Here is a 26,248-nt window from a genome sequence, read left to right as displayed (position 1 = left end):
TTGTTTCCAGGGGATCCAGGTGGGAAAAGGCAGGGAACAAAGAGTAACAGCAGTATATAAAGGGGGTGGAACATCAGTACAAGAACCAATGGGGAAACTGAGGAGGGGAATTGAATATAACTGATATGGACAAGAACTAATGATGTAAAAGTCAGGGAGGGGCTCGGAGCAGTGGCCCAATCACCCTCCGAGGAAGGGAGAAGTTTCTGGAAGGACGGGGGGGGTTTCAGGAGATGGATAGGGCTCTGGAGGAGGGGAAAATGTAACAAGGGGGGTGGTTGCTAAGGGAATGGAGGTGGAGACAAGGGCATGGCAGCCTTCCCAGAACAGGGGAGAAACAACTCAGGGAAAGGGGAAAACCAGGGCTGAACCATCAACATAGGCTTAGGGATGGAAAATGGGGAGAACATTATAAGATGGGGAGAACAACACCAACAGGGAAAGCAATACAAATGGAAACTGAACCCACACCACAACACCAGATGGAAGCAAGTTTGGATAGAGAAGAAAAGAATTGCTGAGCCAGCCTGACTGGCTGCCCAAGGAGCAAAGGGTGTGTGAGTGAGAAAGGGTTTTATGGCTCAGAGCAAAGATAAACCCAGCCCAAAGCAGAAGGTGTTTGTACCCAGCAGGAAGAGAGCACAGGCAAACAAGGCACAAATGGGGCAAGGAGAAAAAAGGGCTCAGGATTTTCCACTGCAAGAAAAAACTGAAAATCAACTTCTGGCTGAAACTGGGATGTCCTGACTGTGAGAGACTGGAGAGCAGGGCCATGGATGTGGGAATTACTGGAGTTATGATTGGCTGTAGGGAGCAGTTAAGGGATGGATTGGTTCTGCTGCATGAAGGTGCTCAGCAAAGAAAAGTATAAAATTCAATGTAACCAAACCCAAAGGGTCTCCAGGGCTGCCTGCAGCTGGAGCTGAGAGCTGTGGGCACAGCTCTGTCACCCACGGCCCTGGGCTGCTGGGACATCTTGGGTACAATAAATGCATTTTGGGTACAATAAACTGCACTTTGGATACAATAAACTGCAGTTTAGATACAATAAATGCATTTTATATACAATAAATACATTTTGGATACAATAAACTGCATTTTGGGTACAACAAACTGCATTTTGGGTACAACAAACTGCATTTTGGATAGAATAAACTGCATTTTATATAAAACAAACTGCATTTTGTATGTAATAAAGTGCATTTTGTATACAATAAATGCATTTGTATACAATAAACTGCATTTTATATACAACAAACTGCATTTTGTATACAATAAACTGCAGTTTGTATACAATAAATGCATTTTATATACAATAAATGCATTTTGGGTACAACAAACTGCATTTTGGGTACAACAAACTGCATTTTGGAGAGCAGCCTGGGTCCCACATCGCTCATTTCAGCTCTTACAAACCACCCCACCCTTTGGTGTCCCAGAGATCTCTCTGAAATCTCTCTGGCTGGGATTGGAGCAGCCCTGGGGAATTTATCAGCCCCCACCCACAAAGCTGCTTTGGGATCACTATCAGCACATGTTGGAGCTGAATTAGATGAGAGATAAAAGCTTTTCAAGCATTGTGTCCTCACGGATGGATCACCCACTCCTGGAAAGATTATCCTTAAAAAAAAACCAATTGTCCTCTCTAAATATTCCATTTCACTGCTTGTTTTCCATTCTTCCCACCTGGAGTGTAACACACTTGAAATCCTTTTCCTTTGCAGTGAAACTCATTTGTCTCAAAATTATTCAGCCTTAAATTTCAGGCCGTAATTGTTTAAATCGATCCTAAATCAGGCTACAAGTGCCTGGACAGCTTCTTGCAGCCTGTTCTTGTAGGGTTCTCAACGAGGGGATAAATCTTCCCACCCAGGTGGTCACTGCTCTTCAAAACCTGTTGCTCCATCTCCCAAAAAAATCCAAATTGCTTCACTCTGGAGCAGCAGGGTGGGATTTTTCCTTTCCTTCAAAGCCTCTGTTGCTTCTTATCTCAGCATGGTGTGGATGATGCTTCTGATACATTTTTTTGGCCAAACTCCAGCAGCTGAAAAATCCCCAAAAAATTAAAAAATCCCCCAAAAAATTTAAAAAATACTCCTTAAAAAGTCCGGGGGTGCAGCTGTTTTGGAGGATAACGAGTTGCTGCAGCTAATTACCACAGCACCCACTCCCTTGTGCCTTCCCAAGGAGACATCCCTGGGAGCTTCTGGAATGTTCTCCTCCCATCAGATGAGTGGTTATTAAGGAGAAGGATGGTGCCAGCCAGCAGCTTTCAGTGCTCAGTGATGCTGATGGCTCCAGGCTTTGATGGAGGCTGGATGTTGTTATTTATTAGTGTAAACAAATTAATTGTCTTTCCCGGCTGGCTCCCTGCCAGCTGCATCCATTAAGGAGCAGGCATGGCTGATCCATGGGGGTTTTTCCCATTCAAGGATCATTTTAAAGCAATTTTAATGGTTCTGAGCCTCATATTTCAATTTTTTTTTATGGTGTTACAACTGCTGTTTTCAGCTCTTGTTTGTGTGTTTCATGTCAAGAGGGTAAAACCCAGAATTTGTGCTAAATCTCCTTTTCCAGCTTCGAATGAGAGACAAAATCATCTCTTGGTGGGAGGCTGACTCTCCCTGTCGCTTCCAACATTTCTTCAGATGATTTCTCCTCTGGTGGGGGGAACATTCAGAGCAGTTCCTGCCTTTTGTGGGAGCTTTCAGAAGGCTCCTGTGCAAGTCAGCTGCACTTCTCCACCGAGGACTTCTGAGCTGCACAAAACCAATTGCTGTAGGCAGAGTGTCAGGGGCTCCATTCCTTTTAAAAACTCAACTTTCACTGGCACCTTCAGTGCCTCCCAGGGCAGGGCACTTCTGGGGGGAACATTTTCAAGGGCAGGCAGGATTATTTCAGAATTATTTTAGAATTATTTTTGTCCTCTTTAGATCTGCAGAAGCAGAGCCAGGCTTCACAAAGCCTCCCACAGGTGTGAGTGGTGTCTGACCTGAGGGGAGCAGCCCCGTGTTCGGGGTCTCTGCATCCCTGACATCCCTGACACCACTGGGTGTGCCGTGGAGCTGGTCAGGAACTGGACAACCCTCCTTTGCTCAGTGCTGAATCACTAAATTATGGATATTTTGGGTTGGAAGGGACTTTTAAAGGGATTAAATTGGGGGATAGTTTTGGGTTGGAAGGGACCTTTAAAGGGATTAAATTGGGGGATAGTTTGGGTTGGAAGGGACCTTTAAAGGGATTAAATTGGGGGATAGTTTGGGTTGGAAGGGACCTTTAAAGGGATTAAATTGGGGGATAGTTTGGGTTGGAAGGGACCTTTAAAGGGATAATTTAATCCCTTTAAAGGATTAAATTATCCCTTTTAATTAAATTATTATAAATTAAATTATTATAAATTAAATTACTATAAATTAAATTATTAATTAAATTAATTAAATTAAATTAAATTATTATCATTATTATTATTATATATTATAATTATATATTATTATTATTATTAAATTAAATTATTATTCCAACCCAAAACATCCCCCAATTTAGGGGGATGTTTTGGGTTGGAAGGGACCTTTAAAGGGTTGGAAGGGACAATTAAAGGGTTGGAAGGGAATTTTAAAGGGTTGGAAGGGAATTTTAACAGAATTTTAAAGGGTTGGAAGGGACCTTCAAAGGGCTGGAATGGAGCTTTAAAGGGATTAAATTGGGGGATGTTAAATTGGGGGATATTTTGGGTCGGAAGGGAATTTGAAAGGGTTGGAAGGGAATTTTAAAGGGATTAAACTGGGGGATATTTTGGGTTGAAAGGGACCTTTAAAGGCCTTAGGGCCACCTTCCACTCTCCTTGCTCCAAGCCCCATCCAACCTGGCCTGGAGCATTTCCAGTGAGATTTGGGTGCAAAATGTTGATGCTGGTCCTCTCTGGGGCCACCAAGGTGTTTTGTTGACCTCAGCAGGACTCTGCCACGTTCTCCCCTGGGAGGGTGGGCAGGCCCTGGCACAGGGTGCCCACTGAAGCTGGGGCTGCCCCTGGATCCCTGGCAGTGTCCCAAGACCGGGTTGGATGGGGCTTGGAGCTGCCATGGCAGGGGGTGGGATGGGATGGGCTCTAAAGTCTCTTCCAACCCAAACCATCCTGGGAGTCCATGAAGGAACCGGAACCTCACCCTGGCATGTGCAGTTTATTTTCAGTGCCAGCTCATCGAGCACTCCCCAGACCCATAAATTCCTTGCCTTTCCATTCCTTGTCAGTTACTTTATTTTCATTTTTTCCCCCCTCTTGCTTTTAGTTTTTCCTCAGAAGCTGGGAGTCAACCCCACTGGGTATCTGCCCCCAGCCTCCATCCCAGGCCTTGATTGATTATTTTAATTACCCTGAGAGCCCTGCCAGGCTCCCCCAGCAGCAGCACTGCTCTCATAAATCCTCATTTTGCCTCACAGGGTGGTGTCAGCCCAGCCCCTGTTACCTCCCTGGCCAGAGGAGAAGCCTTTCAGCCTGGCCACCCTCCTGCTCCTTGGAAGCTCCAGCTGCACATTCCAAACTCATCAAGAATCCCTGGCAGCAGAGCAGGGATGCTGAGGCAGAGCAGCTTCTCCTCCCCGCTGAAAATCCAGTGGGAAGTCACAGATCCAAGGGCCACAGGAGGGACCCTCACCCAGTTTTCCCTTTGTCCTCCAGCTCCTTTTTTCCTGCAATTTCAAGGCCGTGCTTTGCCTTCTCTGGGGTGGTTTTGGTGTTGGTTGAGCTGGAATTCCAGGAGGAAACTGGAAAGGCAAAGTCTGATAAACTCCATTTAAAGGAAGCTGTGCTGCTCCATCACCAGGATTCCTCCAGGAATGTCCTCCATGGAATCCCAGGGTGGTTGGGGTTGGAAGGGACCTTAAAGCCCATCCAGTGCCACCCCTGCCATGGGCAGGGACACCTCCCACCATCCCAAGGTGCTCCAAGCCCTGGCCTTGGACATTCCAGGGCTGGGACATCAAAACCTTCCACAAACTTCTCTGGGAAACCTGCTTCTCTCTTTTCCCTAGGAGAGTTTAATATCTGCTGTTCCAAAACACGCCAGAGCTTTAATTTGGGGCCTTGGCTGGGCTGGGCTCTTTTCCCTTCCCTCTCCTCGTTCCATAAATCCCAAATAAATCCTCCACTCCATGAATCCCAAATCCAGCCTGGAATAGTCTCCCATGAAACACTTGATGGATGGCTCCAGGAGAAGGAACTTCCCTGTGTTCTGCCAGGCTCCTCCAAAATCCCATTATTTTTTCTCCCCTCTCATTTTGAAGCCCATTTCGTTGAGGAAGAATAACTCTCATTCCCGGGTTTTGAAATGTTTTCCCAATCACAAGTGCTGCGTGAGAAGAGCCATCACATTTTGAATAATTGATGGCTACTTTATTGAGTTGTCAGCACTAATTCATCCTCCTTTTGAAGCCTTCAAAGGAGGCCATCCTTTCACAACGTGCTCATTTTTCCAGGAAAAGTTCATTTTTATAATCACTTTTTTTTTTTTTTCTTTTTCCCTCCCCCACTGTGGAGTGTAATTGTAGCTGAGAAGGAGGGATGAGGCACCTTCCAGCACCCTCGAAAATGCCTTTATTCCTGCTCTGGCTGCTCATTTCTCTGCCCCTCCTCTGGCTGAGGTTTAATTATTCCTGTTTTAAAAGCACATTTTGAAATGTGACACCCAGCTCTGGCGCAGAACAAAAGAGACATTAATCTATTCTGGAAAGGGAAGGGAAAAAGCTCTTTTTGGGTGCTGCCCCTCCCTGACAGGCACCAGTTGGGATTTGGGAGGCAGGGAATTGTGAAAGGAACAACAATGCAGGGACGCTGCTGTTCCACTGGAATATTCCTCCTGCCTCTGGAATCTTCCTCCTGGAGAGGATCAACTTTGCACTTGGAAGGCTCTCAGCTCTCTAATTGACATCTGGAAGAACGGAGGGAAGGCAGTAAATTAAAAGTTTCCCCCTCCTGATTCTAGTCTGTAAATAGAGCATTTCCATTAAAATAAAATAAAATATAAATAATAAAATAAAATAAAATAAAATAAAAATAAAATAAAATAAAATAAATAAATAATAAAATAAAATATGATAAAATAAAGTAAAATAATAAATAAAAATAAAATAATAAAATAAAAATATGATAAAATAAAAAATAAAAATAAAAATAAAATAAAATAAAATAAAATAAAAAAATAAAGTAAATAAAATAAAAAGTTAAATATTAATAAAATAACAAAATATAAATAACAAAATAAAATAAAATAATAACAATACATACAATACAGTATAAATAAAAATAAAAATATTTTTATAGAGCTTTCCATTAAAATAAAATAAAATTAAATTAAATTAAAATAAATTAAATATAAAATAAATAAAATATAAAAATAAAATATAAAAATTAAATAAAAAATACACCAAAATAAATTTAAAAAAATAAAATAAATAAATAAAATAAAATAAAAATATAAAAAAAATATAAAAATAAAATAAAAATAAAAATAAAAAAATAAAAATAAAAAATAAAATAAAAAATTAAATAAAAAATACAACGAATAAATAGAAAATAAAATATAAAAATAAAATTTAAAAATAAATAAAATGAAATATTAAATAAAACTAAAGTTAAAATAAAATAAAATAAAATAAAATGAAATAAAATAAAATAAAATAAAATAAAATAAAATAAAAATAAAACAAACAGTCTCTCTCTCACACACAAAGCTGTCAGAATAGTAATTTTTTTTTTTTTTTTTTTTGGCAAATAATTTGCTTTTGTGCTGGGATTTTGGCTTGGTGTGAGCTGCACTTTAAAGAAGGGAGAAGCTTTTCCCTCTCCCCATGAAGTTGTGCCAGGTCTGGTCTTCCTGGGGCTGATCCAGGGTTTCCTGGGGAATTCACACCACTGGGATGCACTCTTTAATTAAAATATTTAAGGACTTTGTGCCTGTAAAGAAAACTGAGGAGAGCCCTGGCCAGGGCTGGTTTAATTAACTCATTGATTAATTCTCTGTTTATTGTTTTCTCATTTAGGGGTGGTGTCAGGCGTGGTGTGGAGGGACAGGTTGAACCCTTGCTGGGCATTTCCTGTTTAATTCCTGCTCTTTTGAATTCCTGGTCATTTCCCACCACAAAATTAAAATGTTATGAATCCCTGTGCTCCCAATTAGCAAAGAGATGTTGGGGATGCTCCATCCCTGGAAGTGTCCCAGGCCAGCCTGGAGCAAGCTGGGGCAGTGGAAGGAGTCCCTCCCATGGCAGTGGGGCAGAACTGGGTGATCTTTAATTTCCCTTCCAACCCAAATCCCTCTGGGATTCCATGACTCATTTTCCTGGAATGTGAACTGCCAAAATGTGCAGGAGCTGGGGTTTTAGAGCTCCAAGTGCTGGACAAGTCATGGACCTGAAAATAAAAACTCGGTGGGAATAATTTGGGCTGTCCCTCGACGTGTTTTGATCAAAACCTTTGTGTCTTGCTCTGGAATTCCAGCTGATTCTTTTTCTTGAGCACTGGACCAACAAAACCTTTTTTGAGGTCGATGCTGATTTAGCAGAAAGCTGAGCTGGTTTGCAGAGGACTCAGGTTTATCACAAGCCAATTCCAACTTCTTTTCCCCCAGAGTGGTCTTGGCAAGGATGGTTTGGAAGGACTCAGGATCTAGCAGCCAGGAATGATTTATTTCTGTGGGAACTGAGCTGCTCAGCACCACCTCGAGCATTTCACCTCACTTTTGTACCCTGAGGTCTCCCAGAAAATTCTCTTTGAGTTCCTGTGAATTCCCTCTAAATCCTCAGCTCTGAATTCCTGTTGGTGAGGGAATGGTTCCTGGGACACGGAGGTGAGGATGGGATTTGTGTGACTGGGGGTGAAAAATCCTCCCTTTTCACACAGGGTGCTCCGTGGTTCTGCTGAGGGACAGGAGCTTGTGAAAGATTTTAGCCAAAAAAAAAGACTTCCTGAAGGGTGTTTAATTGGCTCTTCACCTGGGGAGAGTTCAGGAAACTCCTTTTGGGAAGTTGATGCAGGCACATCCCTCAGCCTCCTTCGTGCTGCTGAAGTGGAAAATCTGTAAACACAGATGGACCTCGTGTTGCAGCAACCACTGAAAATTTTAAATTCCTCTTTCCCCCACAAAAATTGCCTTTTTTTTTGCCCAGAGATGGACCCAAACTGTTTCCTGTGCTGCACAGACCCCAGGTGGGTGATTATCCCACTTCTCCAACACTTCCCTGTTTGCATGTTCCCCATCAGGCCGTGTGTTTTTCTGGGTCAGACAGAAATGTTTGTTCCACATAGGTATGAAACAAAAAGCAGTAACTGAGTAGTATCCTGGTAGTAACCCAGTAGTAACCCAGTAGTAACTGAGCTAGTCCAGTTTGCTGTTCCTGTGTGAAACTGAAACTCGCTGCCGTTAACTGCACCAACATCGGAGATGAATTCCCGCCGTTCCATCCGCGGGAGATCCATCTCTCCTCGGCTCTCTTTGCATTCCAAGGGCTCTCCCAGGAGCGATCTTGAGTGCCACCTGCCTGCCCAGTAAAGCCTGGAATTCATCCGTGGATATGACAACAAACACGACAACAAACACGACAACATTCCAGAGACAAACGATCCCCGCTCCGAGTTCATTCCCGTCTCCCGGCAGGGCTCTGCGGTGACCCCGCTGGGTTTGGAAGCTGTTGTTTTGTTAACAGATGAATGTTTTGTGTGGATGGCTCCATCCCAGCCAGGCTGGGCTCCCTGGCCTTCCCACTGAATGCCTGCATGGATTTATCCACAGGACAATCAGCGGAGCGTCGTTAGAAACGGGAAAACAGCGGGCGATGAAAGAAAGCGCTGCTCCCCCGCCATCCCTGCTGCCTGGGAGGACTCTCGGAGATGCTCTGGCTGCTGGGAAGGGGAAATGGCTCTGTCAGGAAATGGTGCACAAGTTCCACACGGGAAGGGACAATCCATGGCCTCATCCAGCCCATTTTCCAAGCAGGATTGCTCGTTACGGCGCTGGCCGGGGATTGAACAACGGCAGCACCGCCGATATCAGACATCCCCGTCATGAGCTGACCCAGTGGGTTTTGCACTTCCCAGTTTGATGCCTTTTACTCTTTATTCCTCCTAAAATGTGGTTTTTTGGTGGGGAAAGACGACTTCTTTCCCACGCTGATCTTTTGCTGGGTTTTGGGAGTGGGGTTGTGCCGTCGCACGGGGCCTTGGGATGACAGAAATCCTGAATTAGGAGCAGGTGGTTGCTAAAATGCTGAGTAGTTCCTTCAGGTATTTTTTCTTCTTTCCAGCAGGACAGGGAGTGGAAATACTCAGTGCTTAGTGTAGGAAACTGTGAAGTGCAGCCGAATAATTTTTGGGTCGTTTTGGTTTGTTTCTGTGGATGAATGGGCAGGAATTTGGGAAAATTGTGATAAAAATTAGTTGGGTTCTGAAGGAAGCAAAGGTGTCCTTGATGTGTGATTCAGGATTTGTCTTTACTCACAAGGACATGGAGGGAGAGGACACATGGAATGGCTCCCAGTGCCAGAGGGCAGGCATGGATGGGATCTGGGCAATGAGGAATTCCTGCCTGGGCTGGAACTGCCAGAGCAGCTGGGGCTGCCCCTGCATCCCTGCAGTGTCCCAGGCCAGGCTGGACACTGGGATGGAGCAGCCTGGGACACTGGGAGGTGGCCCTGCCATGGCAGGAGTAGCACTGGAGGGTCTTGAAGGTTCCTTGGAACCCAAACCGTTCTGGGATTGCTTTGGGAGTGTCTGTGTCCCATCTATGAGATTCCCAGAGAATCACAGAATCCCTGTGACTGGAAATTCCCTCCAAGACCATCCAATCCAACCTGTGCCCAATCCCCACCTTGTCCCCAGCCCAGAGCACCGAGTGCCACCTCCAAGCCTTCCTTGGACACCTGCAGGGATGGAAACTCCACCACAGGTCCAAGCGATCCCATTTCCACGCTGGTTTAAACTGGTGTGGCCGAGCTTTCCTAGTGGAGAAGGTCAGTTGGAAAGGGTCAGTCTGAGTGGTCAGATGCTGGAATCATCTGCCCAGGGAGGTGGTGGAGTCACCACCCCTCGATGTGTTTAAAACATGACTGGCTGTGGCACTTGGTGCCGTGTTCTAGTTGAGGTGTTGGAGCGTGGGTTGGACACCATGATCTTAAAGGTCTCTTCCAACCTAGGAATTCTGTGATTCTGTGATTCTGTGCCCTGCAGCCTCTGGCATTTTCCAAATCCACCCCTACTCCAGAAATTGGGACACATCCTCACACCATGGTTCCTCCTTGGAATCATCTTCCTTTGGGAACTGCCCCACCCTTGGACCTGCCACCAGGAGGGGTCTGGGGAAAGAAGAGACAACAGAAGGAGAATTCACTGGGTTAAAAATGTTCCAGTTTGGCTCCCAGCCCACGGATCTCTTGCTGTAATTCCTGCTTTTCCTGGCAGGATCAAAGGCTGGTGTTGCCTGTTCTCCCCCTCCCCAGCTCCGAGCCTGTCATTCCCACATCTCCAGGGGTTCAGGGTGGTCACTGAGGTTTGATGAGTTCCATGTTAACACGAGCTGCTGGGTCCTGGGAGCTGCCTCCACGCGCGAGGAATTCCCAAATATCCCTTTGGAGCTGTGATCTCCTCGGGCTTTGATGTGTGAGCACAAGGCTGAATTTACTGAATAAATCACCACTGGTGCTGGCACGTGCAGCTGCCCTGAGTTTTCTCCTCTCTGTGCTTTTTTGGGGCAGGATTCAGGCTGGATTTTCCCTTTTGGGATGTGCAAAGGACCCCCCTGAATCACCCTTAAATTGATCAATTCGACCCGAGCTCATGCCACGATCCAAAAATGCAAAATTGGTTTGGTTTTTTGCTTTTTTGGGTTTTTTTGGTGGTTTTTTGGGTTTTTTTGTTTTGTTTTGTTTTGTTTTTTGTTTTTTTTTTTTTTAGATGCAAAAATAATATAAACCAAGAGACTAAGTGAAATTACAGATTTTTTTTCTTTTGTAATCTGCTTCATTTTGCAGCACACGAGGCAATTCTCTTCGTAGCTTCCAGCTTGGGAAACTCTGCCTAATCCCAAGGGTTCCATAACATTAAAATTCGGCAGGATTAAGGACATTTGGGTTCTGTTCTTGTGTGGAGACCTCCATCACCTCCCACTTCCAAGTGGTTTTTCTTTTTGAGCCATTCCTGGCAGGAGGAGCAGGGAGGAGCCCTCAGCTCTGCTTGGGTTGAGCCTGGGGGTGCTTGGGAGGCCCCTCCTTGCTGAGCTGCCCTGGGATTTCTCCATCCCAGCCCTGGATTGGTTTGAAATCCTTTGGAATCAGAGGAGGTGGAGATTGGGAATTCCAGTGTCTTGCTTGTCTTGGAGTTCAGTTGTTCCTGTGCAATAAAATATTGAAATTCAATATTTTATTCTGCTGAAAGAATGATCTGGGGGAAAAGTTTTTCTCCTTCCTGTCCTTTTTCTAAGCAATTCCTCTCTTTCCATGATTTTATGTATAAATTGCATTCCAGCACTGGGATTTCCTCATGGAAATGGAAATTTCCCCCTGGAAATGGGAAAAATTTTGCCCAATCTGTTGAGAAACACCCGAAGAACCAAATTGTCAAATTTGGCCACCTCTGGCTTCTTGTATGGAAATTGGGGTGGAAATTCCCCTTGGAAATGATTTTCTCCTTTAAATTTAAGACCAGTCTTAGTCCTGTATAAATCAATGCACAGAAGATAAAATTTCACCTTTCTATCCCTTTCCTGAGCAATTCCTAACCAATTCCTCTCTTCCCAGTGATTTTATGTATAAATTGCATTCCAGCTCTGGGATTTCTTAATGAAAATGGAAATTTCCCACTGGAAATTTGGAGAATTTTGCCCGTTCTGTTGAGAAACACCCAAAGAACCAAGTTATCAAAATTGGCCACCTCTGGCTTCTTGTTTGGAAATTGGGGTGAAAATTCCTCTTGGAAATAATTTTCTCCTTTAAATTTAAGACCAGCCTTAGTCCAGCATAAAATCAATGCACAGAAGATAAAATTTCACCTTTCTATCCCTTTCCTAACCAATTCCTCTCTTTTTATGTATAAATTGCATTCCAGCACTGGGGTTTCCTCATGGAAATGGAAATTTCCCAACTGGAAATGTGGAAAATTTTGACCTTTCTGTTGAGAAACACCCAAAGAACCAAATTATCAAATTTTGGCCACCTCTGGCTTCTTGTGTGGGAATTGGGGTGGAAATTCCCCTTTGGAAATATTTCTGTCCTTAATTTAAGACCAGCCTTAGTCCTGCATAAAATCAATTCAGGGCTAAGGCTGGTCTTAATCAGAAGATGAAATGGTGAATTTAATCAGAAGATAATTTAATCAGAAGATAAAAGGGTGAATTTACCATCCCAATCCCTTTGGGATGCCTCAGAGGATGAATCCGTGGCAAGGCCTCTGCTCTCTCTCCGTGTTTGCCAGGGATTGCTTTGGGGAGCCAAGAATTCTTCCTTAATTAGGGTTAAGGAGGGATGAGGCAGAAATGTGAATTTTGGTGCATAAAGGTGAATTTTGGTGCATAAAGGTGAGGTTTGAGTGGCTTTTGGGATCCCCCCTGTAGCAGAATGTCACTGCTGGTGGCATTGGCCTGGTCGCTCTGTGTTCTGTCACCCCTACAAATGAGACTTTTAGACAAAAATCTGACAAATTAGCCTCTCATTTCAGTGAATTGAAATCTTTGTGAGCCCAGGAGCTCAGCCTGGATTAGCTCTGGCTCCCTCTGAAACCTTTCCCCTCATTCCTGGATGTCACCCTTTGTTTTCCTGCGATCTCTTGCACTTTCACTGATTTTGTTGAATTTAGTTCATAATTGCAGCCTTTGCACTGGACAGCCCCAATCCAGGGGCACAGCAACGATTTCTTTGGGGACCTCAGCCCTGCTAAACCTTTCTCAATTGTTTTTTTCCCCAATTTATTTTAGTTTTTCATCATCCACCTGCCTTTGCTGTGGTCACTGTGTCTTCCCATGAGCACCACTGAACATTCATATTCACCATCTCCAGCAAGACATTTTTAATAGACAAATATATTTTAAATAGTGGCATTTTTGGGAAAAAAAAAATATATATGTATCTCAGAGCACATAAAAATAACACTGAGGGGTTTTATTCTCCACACTGGGCCAGCTGTATGAAAACATTTATTAAAAACCAGCTCCCAAACAGAGGGCTCTGCTCCTGAGCATCATTAATTCCGTGCTCCACGTCCCATTTGTGCTAATGATGTTCTAGAGCAGGCAGGACAAAGGAGAGGGAAAGCTGCCACTCACCACGGGGGAAAGGAATTTGTCACCTTGCCACCAGCTCACCTGTAATTGGGGCAGTTGTGTAAAAAAACCCTGAGTAAAAGCAGGGTTTTTTTGGGAATGTTCAGGGATGGGGGTGGAAATGTCAGGTTTGGGGTTTTTTTCCCAGCTCCTACAGCACAAACCAGGCTGGGAATCACTGGCTGCCAGTCCCTTTTCCCTGCACCAATGTTTATTGATTAATAAAGGGGGAGCCTGGCCCGTGCTGGCACTTGTAAGTGATAAACAGCCCTGCAGCAGTGCAGAGGGTGTATTAAAGGCTAGGAGCTAATGACTTTTCTGCTGGATGTAACACATTAAAAGCAGCGGGAAGCTGCAGCTATTTTATCACCTCGCTAATGTCCCTGACAACATTCACTTGGTGGGAGTGGATGGATGGGAATCCATTTGGAGGAGTAAATTAAAATACCTTAAAAAATGCCTTTAATAATAGCTCCAGAACTCAGCGGGATGGGAGAAGGCAGAGACACAAAAGCCCAATTAAATCATCCCCTCCATCTCCCTGCCAAGGCACTGATGTTCCTGATTATGCTGGGGCTGCTGCATCATTCCAGGAGGGTTTTGGTGTCTCAAGTGAGGGAATGATGGCAGGGCTGGAAGTCGGGGCTGTCACAAACTTCCCCCCCCGTGTCCAAGCAAATTTTCCCTTCCCCGCTCCCCTGCGCTGCAGAGAATGGGAAATAAATGGGAATAAATGGGAATAAATGATAAAAAATCCTTGTCCAAGTGACAATTTTCCTATTCCCTGCTTTTTAAGTTTGTAGCAAAGCTGGGTTTGGCTCCTCCCAAGGGGATTCATTCATTCAGAGATTATGGAAAGGCATCTCCTCACGTGGATACTTCCAGTCCAGCTGGGGTTTTTGGAGGTATTGAGACCACCCTGGCAGGGAATTCCTGGATTGTCCAGCACTGGCACAGCTGCCCAGGGAAGGGATGGAGTCCCCATCCCTGGAAGGGCTCAAAAACCCTCTGGAGGTGGCACTTGGGGACGTGGGTTGGTGGTGGCCATGGCTGGAGGTTGGACTCGGTGACCTGAGAGGTCTATTCCAGCCTTAACCTTGGTCCTGCTGAGTTCCAGCCCCTTTTTGGGATGCTGGGAAGCTCCTGGGTGCTGGCTGAGGGTTGATGTGCTGAGAATTCCCATTTTGTGGGGAATTCAGGAGAATTGAACAGTTCTGGTGAGTTTTGTTTGACTCTGCTGGTGCTGGAGAATAAAATGCCACCACTTTTAGATATCCCAGGGTCAGAGCTCCTGGGATGGGGCTTTTGTTGGGTTGGGGGTTTTAAGCATAACTTGGGCGTGGGATTTGAGTTCCAAATGGAATTTGGAGTTCAAATTGGGATTCCTGTAGAATTTGAGTTCAAAATGGAATTTGGATTTCAAAGTGGAATTCCTTGAGATTTGAGTTCCAAATGGAATTTTGAGTTAAAAGTGGAATTCCTGTGGAATTTGAGTTCCAAATGGAATTTGGAGTTCCAAGTGGAATTCCTGTGGAATTTGAGTTCCAAATGGAATCTTGAGTTCAAAGTGGAATTCCTGTGGGATTTGAGTTCCAAATGGAATTTGGAGTTCCAAGTGGAATTCCTGTGGAATTTGAGTTCAAAATGGAATTTGGAGTTCAAAGTGGAATTCCCGTGGGATTTGAGTTCCAAATGGAATTTGGAGTTCCAAGTGGAATTCCCGTGGAATTTGAGTTCCATATGGAATCTGGATTTCACAGTGGAATTCCTGTGGGATTTGAGTTCCAAATGGAATTTGGAGTTCCAAGTGGAATTCCTGTGGAATTTGAGTTCCAAATGGAATCTTGAGTTCCAAGTGGAATTCCTGTGGAATTTGAGTTCCAAATGGAATTTGAGTTCCAAGTGGAATTCCCGTGGAATTTGAGTTCCAAATGGAATTTTGAGTTCAAAGTGGAATTCCCGTGGAATTTGAGTTCCAAATGGAATTTTGAGTTCAAAGTGGAATTCCTGTGGGATTTGAGTTCAAAATCAGAATAAATTCACCAGATCTGCCAGCAAAGTTCACCCAGTGACTTCTCCACCCAATAATTTCCTCATCGATTCCATAATTCCATTGGGAATGTGGCAGCTCTCCCTGTGGGCTTGATGTTGAGGCTGTGAGGGATGGGGGCTCCAGCTCCCCCAGCTGTTCCTGTGGGTAATTAAGAGACACAGAGCTCCTTTCTGCTCTCCTCTGGTCCAGCTTCAGCTCCCATCTGCTGGATCTCCTCATGGCTGCTGGGAAGTCTGGAATGAGCTAAAAACGAGGAGCTTGGGAAGGATTCCAATGTCCCAGGGGTTCAGGAGGAAACAAAGGAAAGGGGCTTTTACCTTTTTCTGTGCAGAAATCATCCAAGGGTCATGAAGGACAAGTCCAGGTCATCAGGTCTGCACAGAACAGGCAGGTGGGTGGAGCTTTTCTCCTTGGAAAAACTCTCCATGTGGAAAAGCCCCATCTGGAGCAGAAGTTTATCTGCAATTTCACAAAGGATGGGATGAAAATCCCCCTTCACCCATGCCCCATCCTTGTGCTCCAGTCTTCCCCAGCTCTGGGATTTGGCTCCTCCAGTCTTCCCAGCTCTGGGATTTGGCTCCTCCAGTCTTCCCAAGCTCTGGGATTTGGCCTCTCACATTCCAGAAAAGCCAGGAGTGTCTCAGCTCCGTGGGCTGAATTTGCAATCACAGAGCTGCTGATTGATTTTTGAATCCTTGCAGGGTTTGCAAACTCTGTGCTTTATCAGGGTCTGGTTTATTCTGCATTTACTGGGCTTGGGCAGGGCTGGCCCCAGAAATTGTTAACTTGGTGTCCCCAATATTGAACGGAGTGTTTAGAGGAGGGAAACTCTTCTGCATGGCCACAGCAATGAGCAGATTTTATGGTTCACGTTCTCCCTTTTTTTAAAGAAAAAACAAATGTACATTTTTCTCTTCATCAATATTCCAGTTCAGTGGAGCAAAGCTTTCCTGGATCACACAGTGCCAGGTAAATAAGATTTATCCAAGACCTTGTTTGTGCCTTCCTTTGGCTCCTGCAACACCACATTTAAAGCAGGGAGAGAATTCCAGCAGATCCTGGGCTCACATCCATGGGGTGAATTCACTCAGCACCTCCTGGGATAAATCCCATGAAAATTAAAATATCACCTGCATGAAAAAAAGGAAAAAAATCCCTTGGAGTTAAGGGGGGAAGCAAAGCTGTAGTAGGGTGTGGTATAACCACAGTAATGGGGAAAAAGTGATTCTGGAATGCTGGATTTTCCTGGGAAAAGGCTGGGAGAGGAAAGCAGCCTGTCAGATTGGAGACTGCCAGGAGAGGTTTTGCTGCTAGCCACGGGTTTGAATGGAACTGATGGACCCTAAAACCTCCAGCCCTTTGTAAAACCTGGATCTGCCAGAAAGAAAAGTGGGAAAAGGTGTTGTCACTCCCTGTGGGATAACCACTGATCAGTGGAAGAGGGAATTTAGATTCTCCTCTTCCCTCTGTTAGCTAAAATAAATTAATTTAGTTGGTTTTACACCTCTGTTTTATTGTTTTACTCCTTTATTTGGTGCTGGAATAGGGCTCCAGGCTGGTTCCCATGGATCCAGCTCTTCCCATCCCCACTCCCATGGCTCAGGGCTGCTGTTGGCAGTTTTGGAGCCCCCAAAGAGCACCAAACAGCTCATTTATCCCAAAATTCCAGCCAAACTGGCTCCCCAGCTCCTGCTTTTCAGGTTTCAGTGATTCCCATCTCTGACTCTGCTCATTTAGTCAGAGTTCTTCCATTTTGGGGAGAAATTTGGGCAAAAATCCCCAGTTTTGATCTCCCTTTCCCACTGCCCTCCAAGGCACTGACAGCACTTGATATTTATTAGCACTTGAAATTTATTAGGTATTAATTTATTAAATACCTTAAATATTTATTTAAGATTAAGGAATTTTTGCCCCCTGGGAATGGTCCCAAGCCCAGAGCTGTGGCTGAGCTTTGAAATCTTCCCCTCTCTCCTGCCCTGCTTCAATTACAGCTGGGCTCTGCTTGGTGCTTAAAAACCGTGAGGGATCAGCTAAAGCCCAGCTTAAAAATTAGATCAGGCTTTGTTAATTGCTCTCCTCTAAGGCAGCCTCATCTGGTGCCTTCCTCTGCCAAGGAGTCTCGAGGAGATGATTTGTGATGGGCAGCAATCAAAGGAAAAGGGACAACTTTCCAGTGCCAAGGTCTCCTCCTCCGTCTGCTGTGCTTTGGTGAAGACATTTCTGAGCTGGATATTCCCATCTCATTTCTGAGCTGGATATTCCCATCTTCTTTTTGAGAAGGAAATTCCCATCTTCTTTCTGAGCAGAATATTCCCATCTTCTTTCTGAGCAGGATATTCCCATCTCCTTTCTGAGCAGGAATTTCCCATCTTTTTTCTGAGCAGGATATTCCCATCTTTTTTCTGAGCTGGATATTCCCATCTCCTTTCTGAGCAGGAAATTCCCATTTTTTGTCTGCTTTCCCCAAGGAAATGCAGCCAGGGAATGGAGCCTCCCCCTCCCAAGGCATGGGAAAAGCTGTGATTTCTGCAGAAAAATAAAAATTGAAATAAATCAAGGGGGAAGATTGATTCTCTAATCCAGGTGCTCCTCACCAGCGAGCTGGAAAATAAAACTGTGCACTTCCCATATATATATATATGAATATGGGATTATGGGATTATATAATTCCATATTATGGGATTATATATATTACATTATATGGAATCATATGTATATTAAATAATATTTATACAAAACCATTTTATATATTTATATATTTATATATTTATATTTGTTTTATAAATATTTATAAATAAAATATAATATTCACATATGTAAGAAAATACATAATATTCTATATTATGGAATGATATCTATTGGATCCATATATACATATTCCATGATATATGGAATAGGTAAATTCCATACATTGCTGGAATATTCCTGCTGAGCAGGAATTCTGCCTGCCCTGGAGCAGCTCTCCATGCCCTGGAGATCCAGCCCAGCTGGGAATAAAAAGGGAATCCTTATTATGGGAAGTGTTATGGGAATCCTTATTATGGGCAGTGTTATGGGAATCCTTATTATGGGCAGTGCTATGGGAAGTGCTATGGGAAGTGCTATGGGAAGTGCTATGGGAAGTGTTATAGGAAGTGTTATGGGAAATGCTATGGGAATCCTTATTATGGGAAGTGTTATGGGAAGTGTTATGGGAATCCTTATTATGGGAAGTGTTATGGGAAGTGTTATAGGAAGTGTTATGGGAAATGCTATGGGAATCCTTATTATGGGAAGTGTTATGGGAAGTGTTATGGGAATCCTTATTATGGGAAGTGTTATGGGAAGTGCTATGGGAAGTGTTATGGGAAGTGTTATGGGAAGTGTTACGGGAAGTGTTATGGGAAGTGTTACGGGAAGCCTTATTATGGGAAGTATTATGGGAAGTGCTATGGGAATCCTTATTATGGGAAGTGTTATGGGAATCCTTATTATGGGAAGTGCTATGGGAAGTGTTATGGGAAGTGTTATGGGCATTGTTATGGGAATCCTTATTATGGGAAGTGTTATGGGAATCCTTATTATGGGAAGTGTTATGGGAATCCTTATTATGGGAAGTGCTATGGGAAGTGCTATAGGAAGTGTTATGGGCATTGTTATGGGAATCCTTATTATGGGGAAGTGCTATGGGAAGTTCTACAGGAATCCTTATTATGGGAAGTGTTATGGGAAACCTTGTTATGGGAAACCTTGTTATGGGAAGTGTTATGGGAAGTGCTATGGGAAGTGCTATGGGAATCCTTACTATGGGAAGTGTTATGGGAATCCTTATTATGGGAAGTGTTATGGGAAGTGTTATAGGAAGTGTTGTGGGAAGTGTTATGGGAATCCTTATTAAGGGGAAGTGCTATGGGAAGTTCTACAGGAATCCTTATTATGGGAAGTGCTATGGGAATCCTTGTTATGGGAAGTGTTATGGGAAACCTTATTATGGGAAGTGTTATGGGAAACCTTATTATGGGAAGTGTTATGGGAAGTGCTATGGGAATCCTTATTATGGGCAGTGTTATGGGAATCCTTATTATGGGAAGTGTTATGGGAATCCTTATTATGGGGAAGTGCTATGGGAATCCTTATTATGGGAAGTGTTATGGGAATCCTTATTATGGGGAAGTGCTATGGGAAGTTCTACAGGAATCCTTATTATGGGCAGTGTTATGGGAATCCTTATTATGGGATGTGTTATGGGAAATGTTATGGGAAACCTTATTATGGGCAGTGTTATGGGAAGTGCTGTGGGAATCCTTATCATGGGCAGTGTTTTCAAAGCCCATAATTCAAACCCCACAGTGCCAGTGGCCGGCGGTGCTCTCTGCTTTATCCTCACCCCCAGCACAGCCCAGGGACAGGGAATTGTCAGGATTTATTTTCAATTTAATGTTTATTTTTCATTTGTTTTTAGCAGCCCCCAGCCCTGTGGGAAGCTGGCTGGAGGAGCAATGAAGCCTCCCCCCGGTGGTGTTGGGATTCAGGTGTGAGGGGCTGGGTCTTGTTCCCGGGATGAGCCTCCTTGTTAGTCTGGGTTATTTTTAAAGGCTCCCTTGAAGTGCCTGGCCCTAAAATGAAGCTTTGATCCCATCCATTAACGAGCCCAGAGGGGGCAGAGGCACCGGGGCGCTGCCCTGGGACCATGGGTGAGCTGCCTTTCCTTCTGGACACTGTCAGAAGCTCCAGGGCTGGCCCAGCTAACAATCCACTGTCCCCAGGGCCACCTGCAGAGGTGGCACAGGGCTCTGGGAAAGGTTGAGATGTCTCAGGGAAATGGCCATCACGTGCCTCCTTTCTAGATGGTGATTCCCTTTCTTCTCCTTTTTATTTTTTATTATTTTTTTAATCATTCAAGTGGCTTTGTGTTCCCTTTAAATCAAAAGGGTTTATTCTAAAATCTTTAAATTAGAAGGGTTTATTCTAAAATCCAGATACTGGCAGGGGCTTTGCTGGAATTTTAATGTTGTGGAGGAAAATAAGTGGGGAAAACTCCATGAAAACCACAATAATTGCTGATTTAACACCCACTGGTGGGATTTTAGGTTGTGGGTTTTTTCCAAATGCTGAGTTAGGAAAACAAATTGAAATGAGCTGGATCGAGGGTAGGTTTGGTCCCTCCTGGTGTGGTTTTGTGTCCAGCCCAGGAGGGGTCACAGGAGGGTTCCTGGCAGGACAGATCCTGCTCTGGGAAGCTGCAGGACATCAGCTGATACCATGGATCTGCTGGAAACCCCACCCAGGGTGGGAAGAGGAAAAATCTGATTATCCACACAAAAAGGAAAGGAATGGCTTTTGTCTCCTGTGTTGCTCCATGAGCCAGGGAGGATTTCCTTCCCTTTTTTATTCCTGAGGGATCAGTGGTGACTTCAATCCCTCAGAACATTTCTCAGCCCATCCTGGGCTTGGCTTTAATCTGAAACCACATCAGGTGAGACCCCACCTGCAGAGCTGCCCCAGCCCTGGGGACACAGCAGCACCTGGAGCAAATCCAGAGGAATCCATGGAGCTGCTCCAGGGCTGGAGCCAGGCTGGGAGAGCTGGGGGTGCTCACCTGGAGAGGAGAAGGCTCCAGGGAGAGCTTCCAGCACATTCCAGGGCCTGGAGGGGCTCCAGGAGAGCTACAGAGGGACTGGGGACAAGGCCTGCAGGGACAGGAGCCAGGGAATGGCTCCCAGTGCCAGAGGGCAGGCATGGATGGGATCTGGGCAATGAGGAATTCCTGCCTGGGCTGGAACTGCCAGAGCAGCTGGGGCTGCCCCTGCATCCCTGCAGTGTCCCAGGAAAGGCTGGACACTGGGATGGAGCAGCCTGGGACGGTGGGATTGGAATGGGATGGGATTGAAGGTCCCTTCCCACCTAAACTGCTTGGGGATTCTGGGATTTGGGACACTCAGAATCCATCCCCAGGGATTTTTATGGAAGTGGGAGGTGGAAAAGGGAAGGGAGACCCTTCCTGGAGTCCTGAGATTCCCAGTGAAGCCCCCAGATCCCAAAATTCCTTCCTAGAGCAGAGTTGGGGTTGGGATGGATCCAATCCCAGGCTGGGAATGGAGGGAATTCTCTGGGAAAGGGAGACTGGGGTGGGATTTTGGGAAGGAATTCCTGGCTGGGCTGGAACTGCCAGAGCAGCTGGAGCTGCCCCTGCATCCCTGCAGTGTCCCAGGCCAGGCTGGACACTGGGGCTGGAGCAGCCTGGGACACTGGGAGGTGGCCCTGTCATGGATGGGGTGGGATGGGATGAGATTTTTCCCTCCAGGTGCAGCTGGGAGCCAAGAACGTCCCAGGAACAGCACAGGCAGTGCCTGAGCCCTCAGGGAACCCCCATCCCCAAGGATTTTGGAGAGTTCCCAAGGAGGACAAGGCTGGAAGGTGCTTTTCTAACCAAGTCAGGGCCAGGGAGCAGAGCAGGGCCAATTCCTGTCCCTCAGGGGCTGCTCAGCAGGAGCAGGATCAGGGATTGGGGCGATTCTGCTGTGCATTAATTGGGAATTAATTCAGTGGAGAGGTGGAAGTTGGGCTGGTGGGGCTGTGGCAGAGCTGGCCACAGCCATCACACCCACGTGGGGCTTGATGAGGTTGTGCTGAGAGTCACCAATTTCTCCTCACTCCTGATGAACACAGAGGAAGGAGGGTCTTTCCAAACCCCTGGAATCTTCCCAGGTCATCTGAGCCCAGAATTTCTCAAATCAGCCAGGGTTCCCAAAGGCTGCAGTGTCTTCCTTTGCTGCACTTCAGGAACAACACTCCACTGAGACCATTAATAATTCAATTTTTATCAACCTGGGACTTCCATGACCTCCCCTCTGTCTTGTTTGCAGCAACAAAATCAAACACAGTGGGCAAAATAAACACAAAGTGTGCCAAGTCACCTCAGAAATCCCCAAATTCCTGTGGAGCTGTTGAAATCTTGGACATTGTGGGATATAGGGTCCCTCCTGCAGGCTGGAGGAAACCAAACCTGCTCCTCAGGGGTTTTAGTGTCACTCTGGGCTCTTTTTGGGGTGGCAAGGTGGGGATTGATCCAAGGTTGGGCTGGATGGTCTCTCCCAACCTCAGTAATTCCAGGATCTGTAGGATATGGAGCAGCACTTTGGGCTGTGCATCCCTCTGAAAATCACATTTTGAGGTTTCACCTAATGAAGGACAGACCTGGTGAACTTCAGGAAGTGGATCAGAAACCCCAACTTCCAGAGCTGATGAGCTCTTCAACCACTTCCCTCCTATTTCCTGAAATAAACAGGACAGGAGATCTTTGTCCTTTTGATGCTTTTTTAAAAGTGATCAGCTCGAGTAACTTGGAGGAGGAGAAAAATGCAGCTTTGTCCACTAGGAAGCCAAGCTGGGGGTCCCAACGTTGCTAAAGCAGTGGGGGTATAAACCTCTGAATGCTGATTATGTCCTTTGACATTTGAGGTCCTGAGTCCAGCCAACACTTTAGGTTATGGTGAGGGGCCTGAAGGGTTTTCAGCATCTCTGGCAGCTCCAGACCTCACCCCTTTGTCCAGATATTGCTTTGATCTCTTAATTCCTTATTGGCTCGTTGTTTTAGGGGTTTATTTGCTGAGTTTGGTGGGAGATCCTCTCTCATGGCACGCTGGGTCTGATGTTATTTGCATGCACTCCGATGTCCCCTCCTTGCACTGTCCCAGAAGAGCTCTCAGCTTGGCTCCAGGCTGGGTGGTGCTGATGCAAAAAGGAGAATTCTCAACAATAGATGGTTAACGACTGATACTTAGCAGGTGATTACAACGTGCAGCTAACAAAGAACCCTCCTGGGCCAGCAATCAGCTCCCAACTCAACTTGTAACTCTGCAACCCTTTTTAAAAATATGAATAACTCTTTTTTATTCGTAACATTTCCTTTCACTGATCTGTTCAGGAGGCGCTGGCAGAGCATCAGCTGCACCTCTGTGACAGCAATTAGCAAAGCAGGAGAGGGCTGAGATAAACTTCCCCGAGCTGCTGCTCACAGCTGGGCTTTTGTCCCCTCCCCAGAGCACGGTGATCGTGGAGAAGACGGTGCAGGACCTGATGGAGCTGATGCACGACCTGAGCGCCTACTCGGACCAGTTCCTGCACATGGTGTGTGTGAAGCTGCAGGAGTACAAGGACACCTGCACCCTGGCCTACAGGTACAGAAACATCAGAGGTTGATGTCCAAAAAGGAATGAGGAATTCCTGCCTGGGCTGGAATTCCCAGAGCAGCTGGGGCTGCCCCTGCATCCCTGCAGTGTCCCAGGCCAGGCTGGACACTGGGATGGAGCAGCCTGGGACACTGGGAGGTGGCCCTGCCATGGATGGGGTGGCACTGGGTGGTTCCTTCCAACCCAAACCATTCCAAAATTCCATGATAAAAGGTGACCTCAGGTTGCTCACTAAAAGCCTAAAGTGTCCTCTTTAAAAAAAACAAATTTAAAAAACAGCCTCTTTAAAAAACAAATGGCTGAATGTGCCTTTTGCTCTCTGGTAAAATAATTCAGATTCTTCATTTGAACATTCGAGCATAAACAATTTTATATGAATTAATTCTATTGAGATTTGGGTATTCAGGTCTCATGGCAATTTAGGAATTTCAGGATGAGAGGAAATGGCCCTAAGTTGCACCAGGAGAGATTTAGATTGGAAATTAGGAAAAATTTCTTCCCTGGAATGTTGGTCAGGCATTGGGAGGGGCTGCCCAGGGCAGGGGAGGAGTCCCTGTCCCTGGGGGAGTTTAAAGCTTTGTGGATGTGACATCTGGGGACATGGGTGGCCTTGGCAGTGCTGGGAATGGTTGGATCCCATCCTAGAGGTCTTTTCCAACCCAAATTATTCAGTGATTTTAGGAATCAGCAACCACAGGAATCCACACACACTGGGTTTGGTGAAGGTTTCCCAGGACAATTCTGTGAACTGACAGGGAGTCACCAAATGCTCTGTCCTTGTCCCACTGGCATTTTGGGATCATCCATCCCTCACATTCCCCAACCAAAGCATGGAAGATCGAGGCACCACAATCCCACTGGCCATGGACATGTTTGGGTTAAACCCTTCAGGTCCTTCATTTGTCAGAGATTTCCTGGGTGAAAATCCATAAATAACATCTAAGGACATCCCAGTGTCCATCTGTAAAATGGCCCTCCTGGAAAGGAAAACCAGGGCCTCATCCCTGGGATAAATAATTCCATTAAAAACCAGGGTCGTGCCTCATCCCTGGGATAAATAATTCCATTAAAAACCAGGGTCGTGCCTCATCCCTGGGATAAATAATTCCATTAAAAACCACCGCAAGATGCTGCAGGAATGTGGGCTGGAATAGCTGCTCTACATCATCCCCTCCATGGCTATGGAGCCTGAAAAAGCCCTTGTGCTTCCTGACCAAGAAATTACTTCCCATTGCCTGATTTTATTCAGGAAAAACTTCATCTCATCATCATCATCATCATCATCATCATCATCATCATCATCATCATTATTATTATTATTATTGACAATGGCAGTGAGCAGGGGCTAAACTTTGCCTGAACACCCCCCTAAATCGGGAACTGCTCGTGTGCCATTGTCCAAAACACTCCTTTTTTTACCCAAAACTTCCCTGCCTGGAGCCAGACAATGGTATTGATTTGTTTGGCTTGAACTTGACAGTCCTTCCTTCCTCCCTTTGCCATTCCTGGCTTTGGCACCTGCTGAGGGCTAATTAGGACAACGCTAATTTGGCCATCTCCTGATTGCAGCGGAGAGGAAGAAACAGGAAACGTTCTGGTTGTGCTGCTGGCAAAGAAGGACTGAAATAGAAACCCGGATCCCTTCCCGGGAATGCGGGGGAGCGGAGCAGCTCCCGGCCCTCCCGCTCCATCCGCGGGGATGCTGTGCCCTCTGCAGGGATCTGGGCTCCACACAGCCCTGCCCTCTGCTCCAGGCTTTTCCCTGCGCTGCTGGCATGGGTGAATCCTGCTGTTGGCAGATTCAGGACATCCCTCTGGCTGTCTTGGATTGCCCAAACCCCTGCCAGGGGGCTCAGAGACCCTGGCACAGAGCCCAGGACCTCTGTGCCTTGGATTTTGACCCATGGGAAAAAATTACCAACCTTGTGTGAGGATCTGCAAGCAGAAATTAGAAAGACTTAGATGAAATAATAGTTTGTCACAGGGTGAAAATTAGATTTTTGGGGTTTTTAGAATGGGGGTTCAGAGGGCAAGATGGAGGGATCTGGGTGTGTCCAGCCTTTCTCCTTCTTCTTCTTGGCCTCCATCTTCTGGGTGATGTTGGCACTTTTGGATTGGTTTAAGGCAGAAGCTCAGTGTCTAACACAGTGATGGGATTGGGGAGTTATGGTAAATAACGCACAGGCAGTTTTTAGTGTAAAGAGATAACACTGCCCCAGGGCAGGCAGAGTGCCTCTGTCTGACCTGCTGGACAGACCTCAGCTGGACAGAGAAAAAATTTTATAGATAAGAAACAAGAAACAACCTTGAGAGTGAGAACTGAAGAGCTCTGACTCCTTCTTTGAGTCTGGGCTGGGAAAAGAGACTTTGTGACACACCTGGGGGTCACTGTGAGCAGCAGAGATCCCAAGATTGTCCTTTTTCCTTCTTTTTCTTTTGGGTGATGGTGGCACTTCTGGGTTGGTTTAAGGCAGAAGCTCAGTGTCTAACACAGTGATGGGATTGGGGAGTTATGGTAAATAACGCACAGGCAGTTTTTAGTATAAAGAGATAACACTGCCCCAGGGCAGGCAGTGACCTGCTGGACAGACCTTGGCTGGACAGATGTGATGGTGTTCACAGGGGTCCCAGGATGAGGGAAGAGATGGGAAAGCTGACTCCATGTTCAGAAGGCTGATTTATTATTTTATGATCTATATTATATTAAAACTGCACCAAAAGAACAG

The 26,248-nt window shown here is 45.5% G+C and overlaps 1 protein-coding gene across 1 annotated transcript in view; it reads left to right on the top strand.

The window, feature by feature from the left end:
• EXOC4 (exocyst complex component 4) overlaps nucleotides 1–26,248 on the top strand; it is a 358,837-nt gene that overhangs the window by 271,590 nt on the left and 60,999 nt on the right. Inside the window, exon 12 of the mRNA XM_030238605.2 lies at nucleotides 23,374–23,510. Coding sequence (XP_030094465.1) covers nucleotides 23,374–23,510 — 137 coding nt within the window. The remainder of the gene's footprint in view (nucleotides 1–23,373; nucleotides 23,511–26,248) is intronic.

Source organism: Serinus canaria, chromosome 1A, assembly GCF_022539315.1.
Source record: "Serinus canaria isolate serCan28SL12 chromosome 1A, serCan2020, whole genome shotgun sequence".
Lineage (NCBI taxonomy): Eukaryota > Metazoa > Chordata > Aves > Passeriformes > Fringillidae > Serinus > Serinus canaria.
This window is presented reverse-complemented; position numbering and strand designations above follow the sequence as displayed.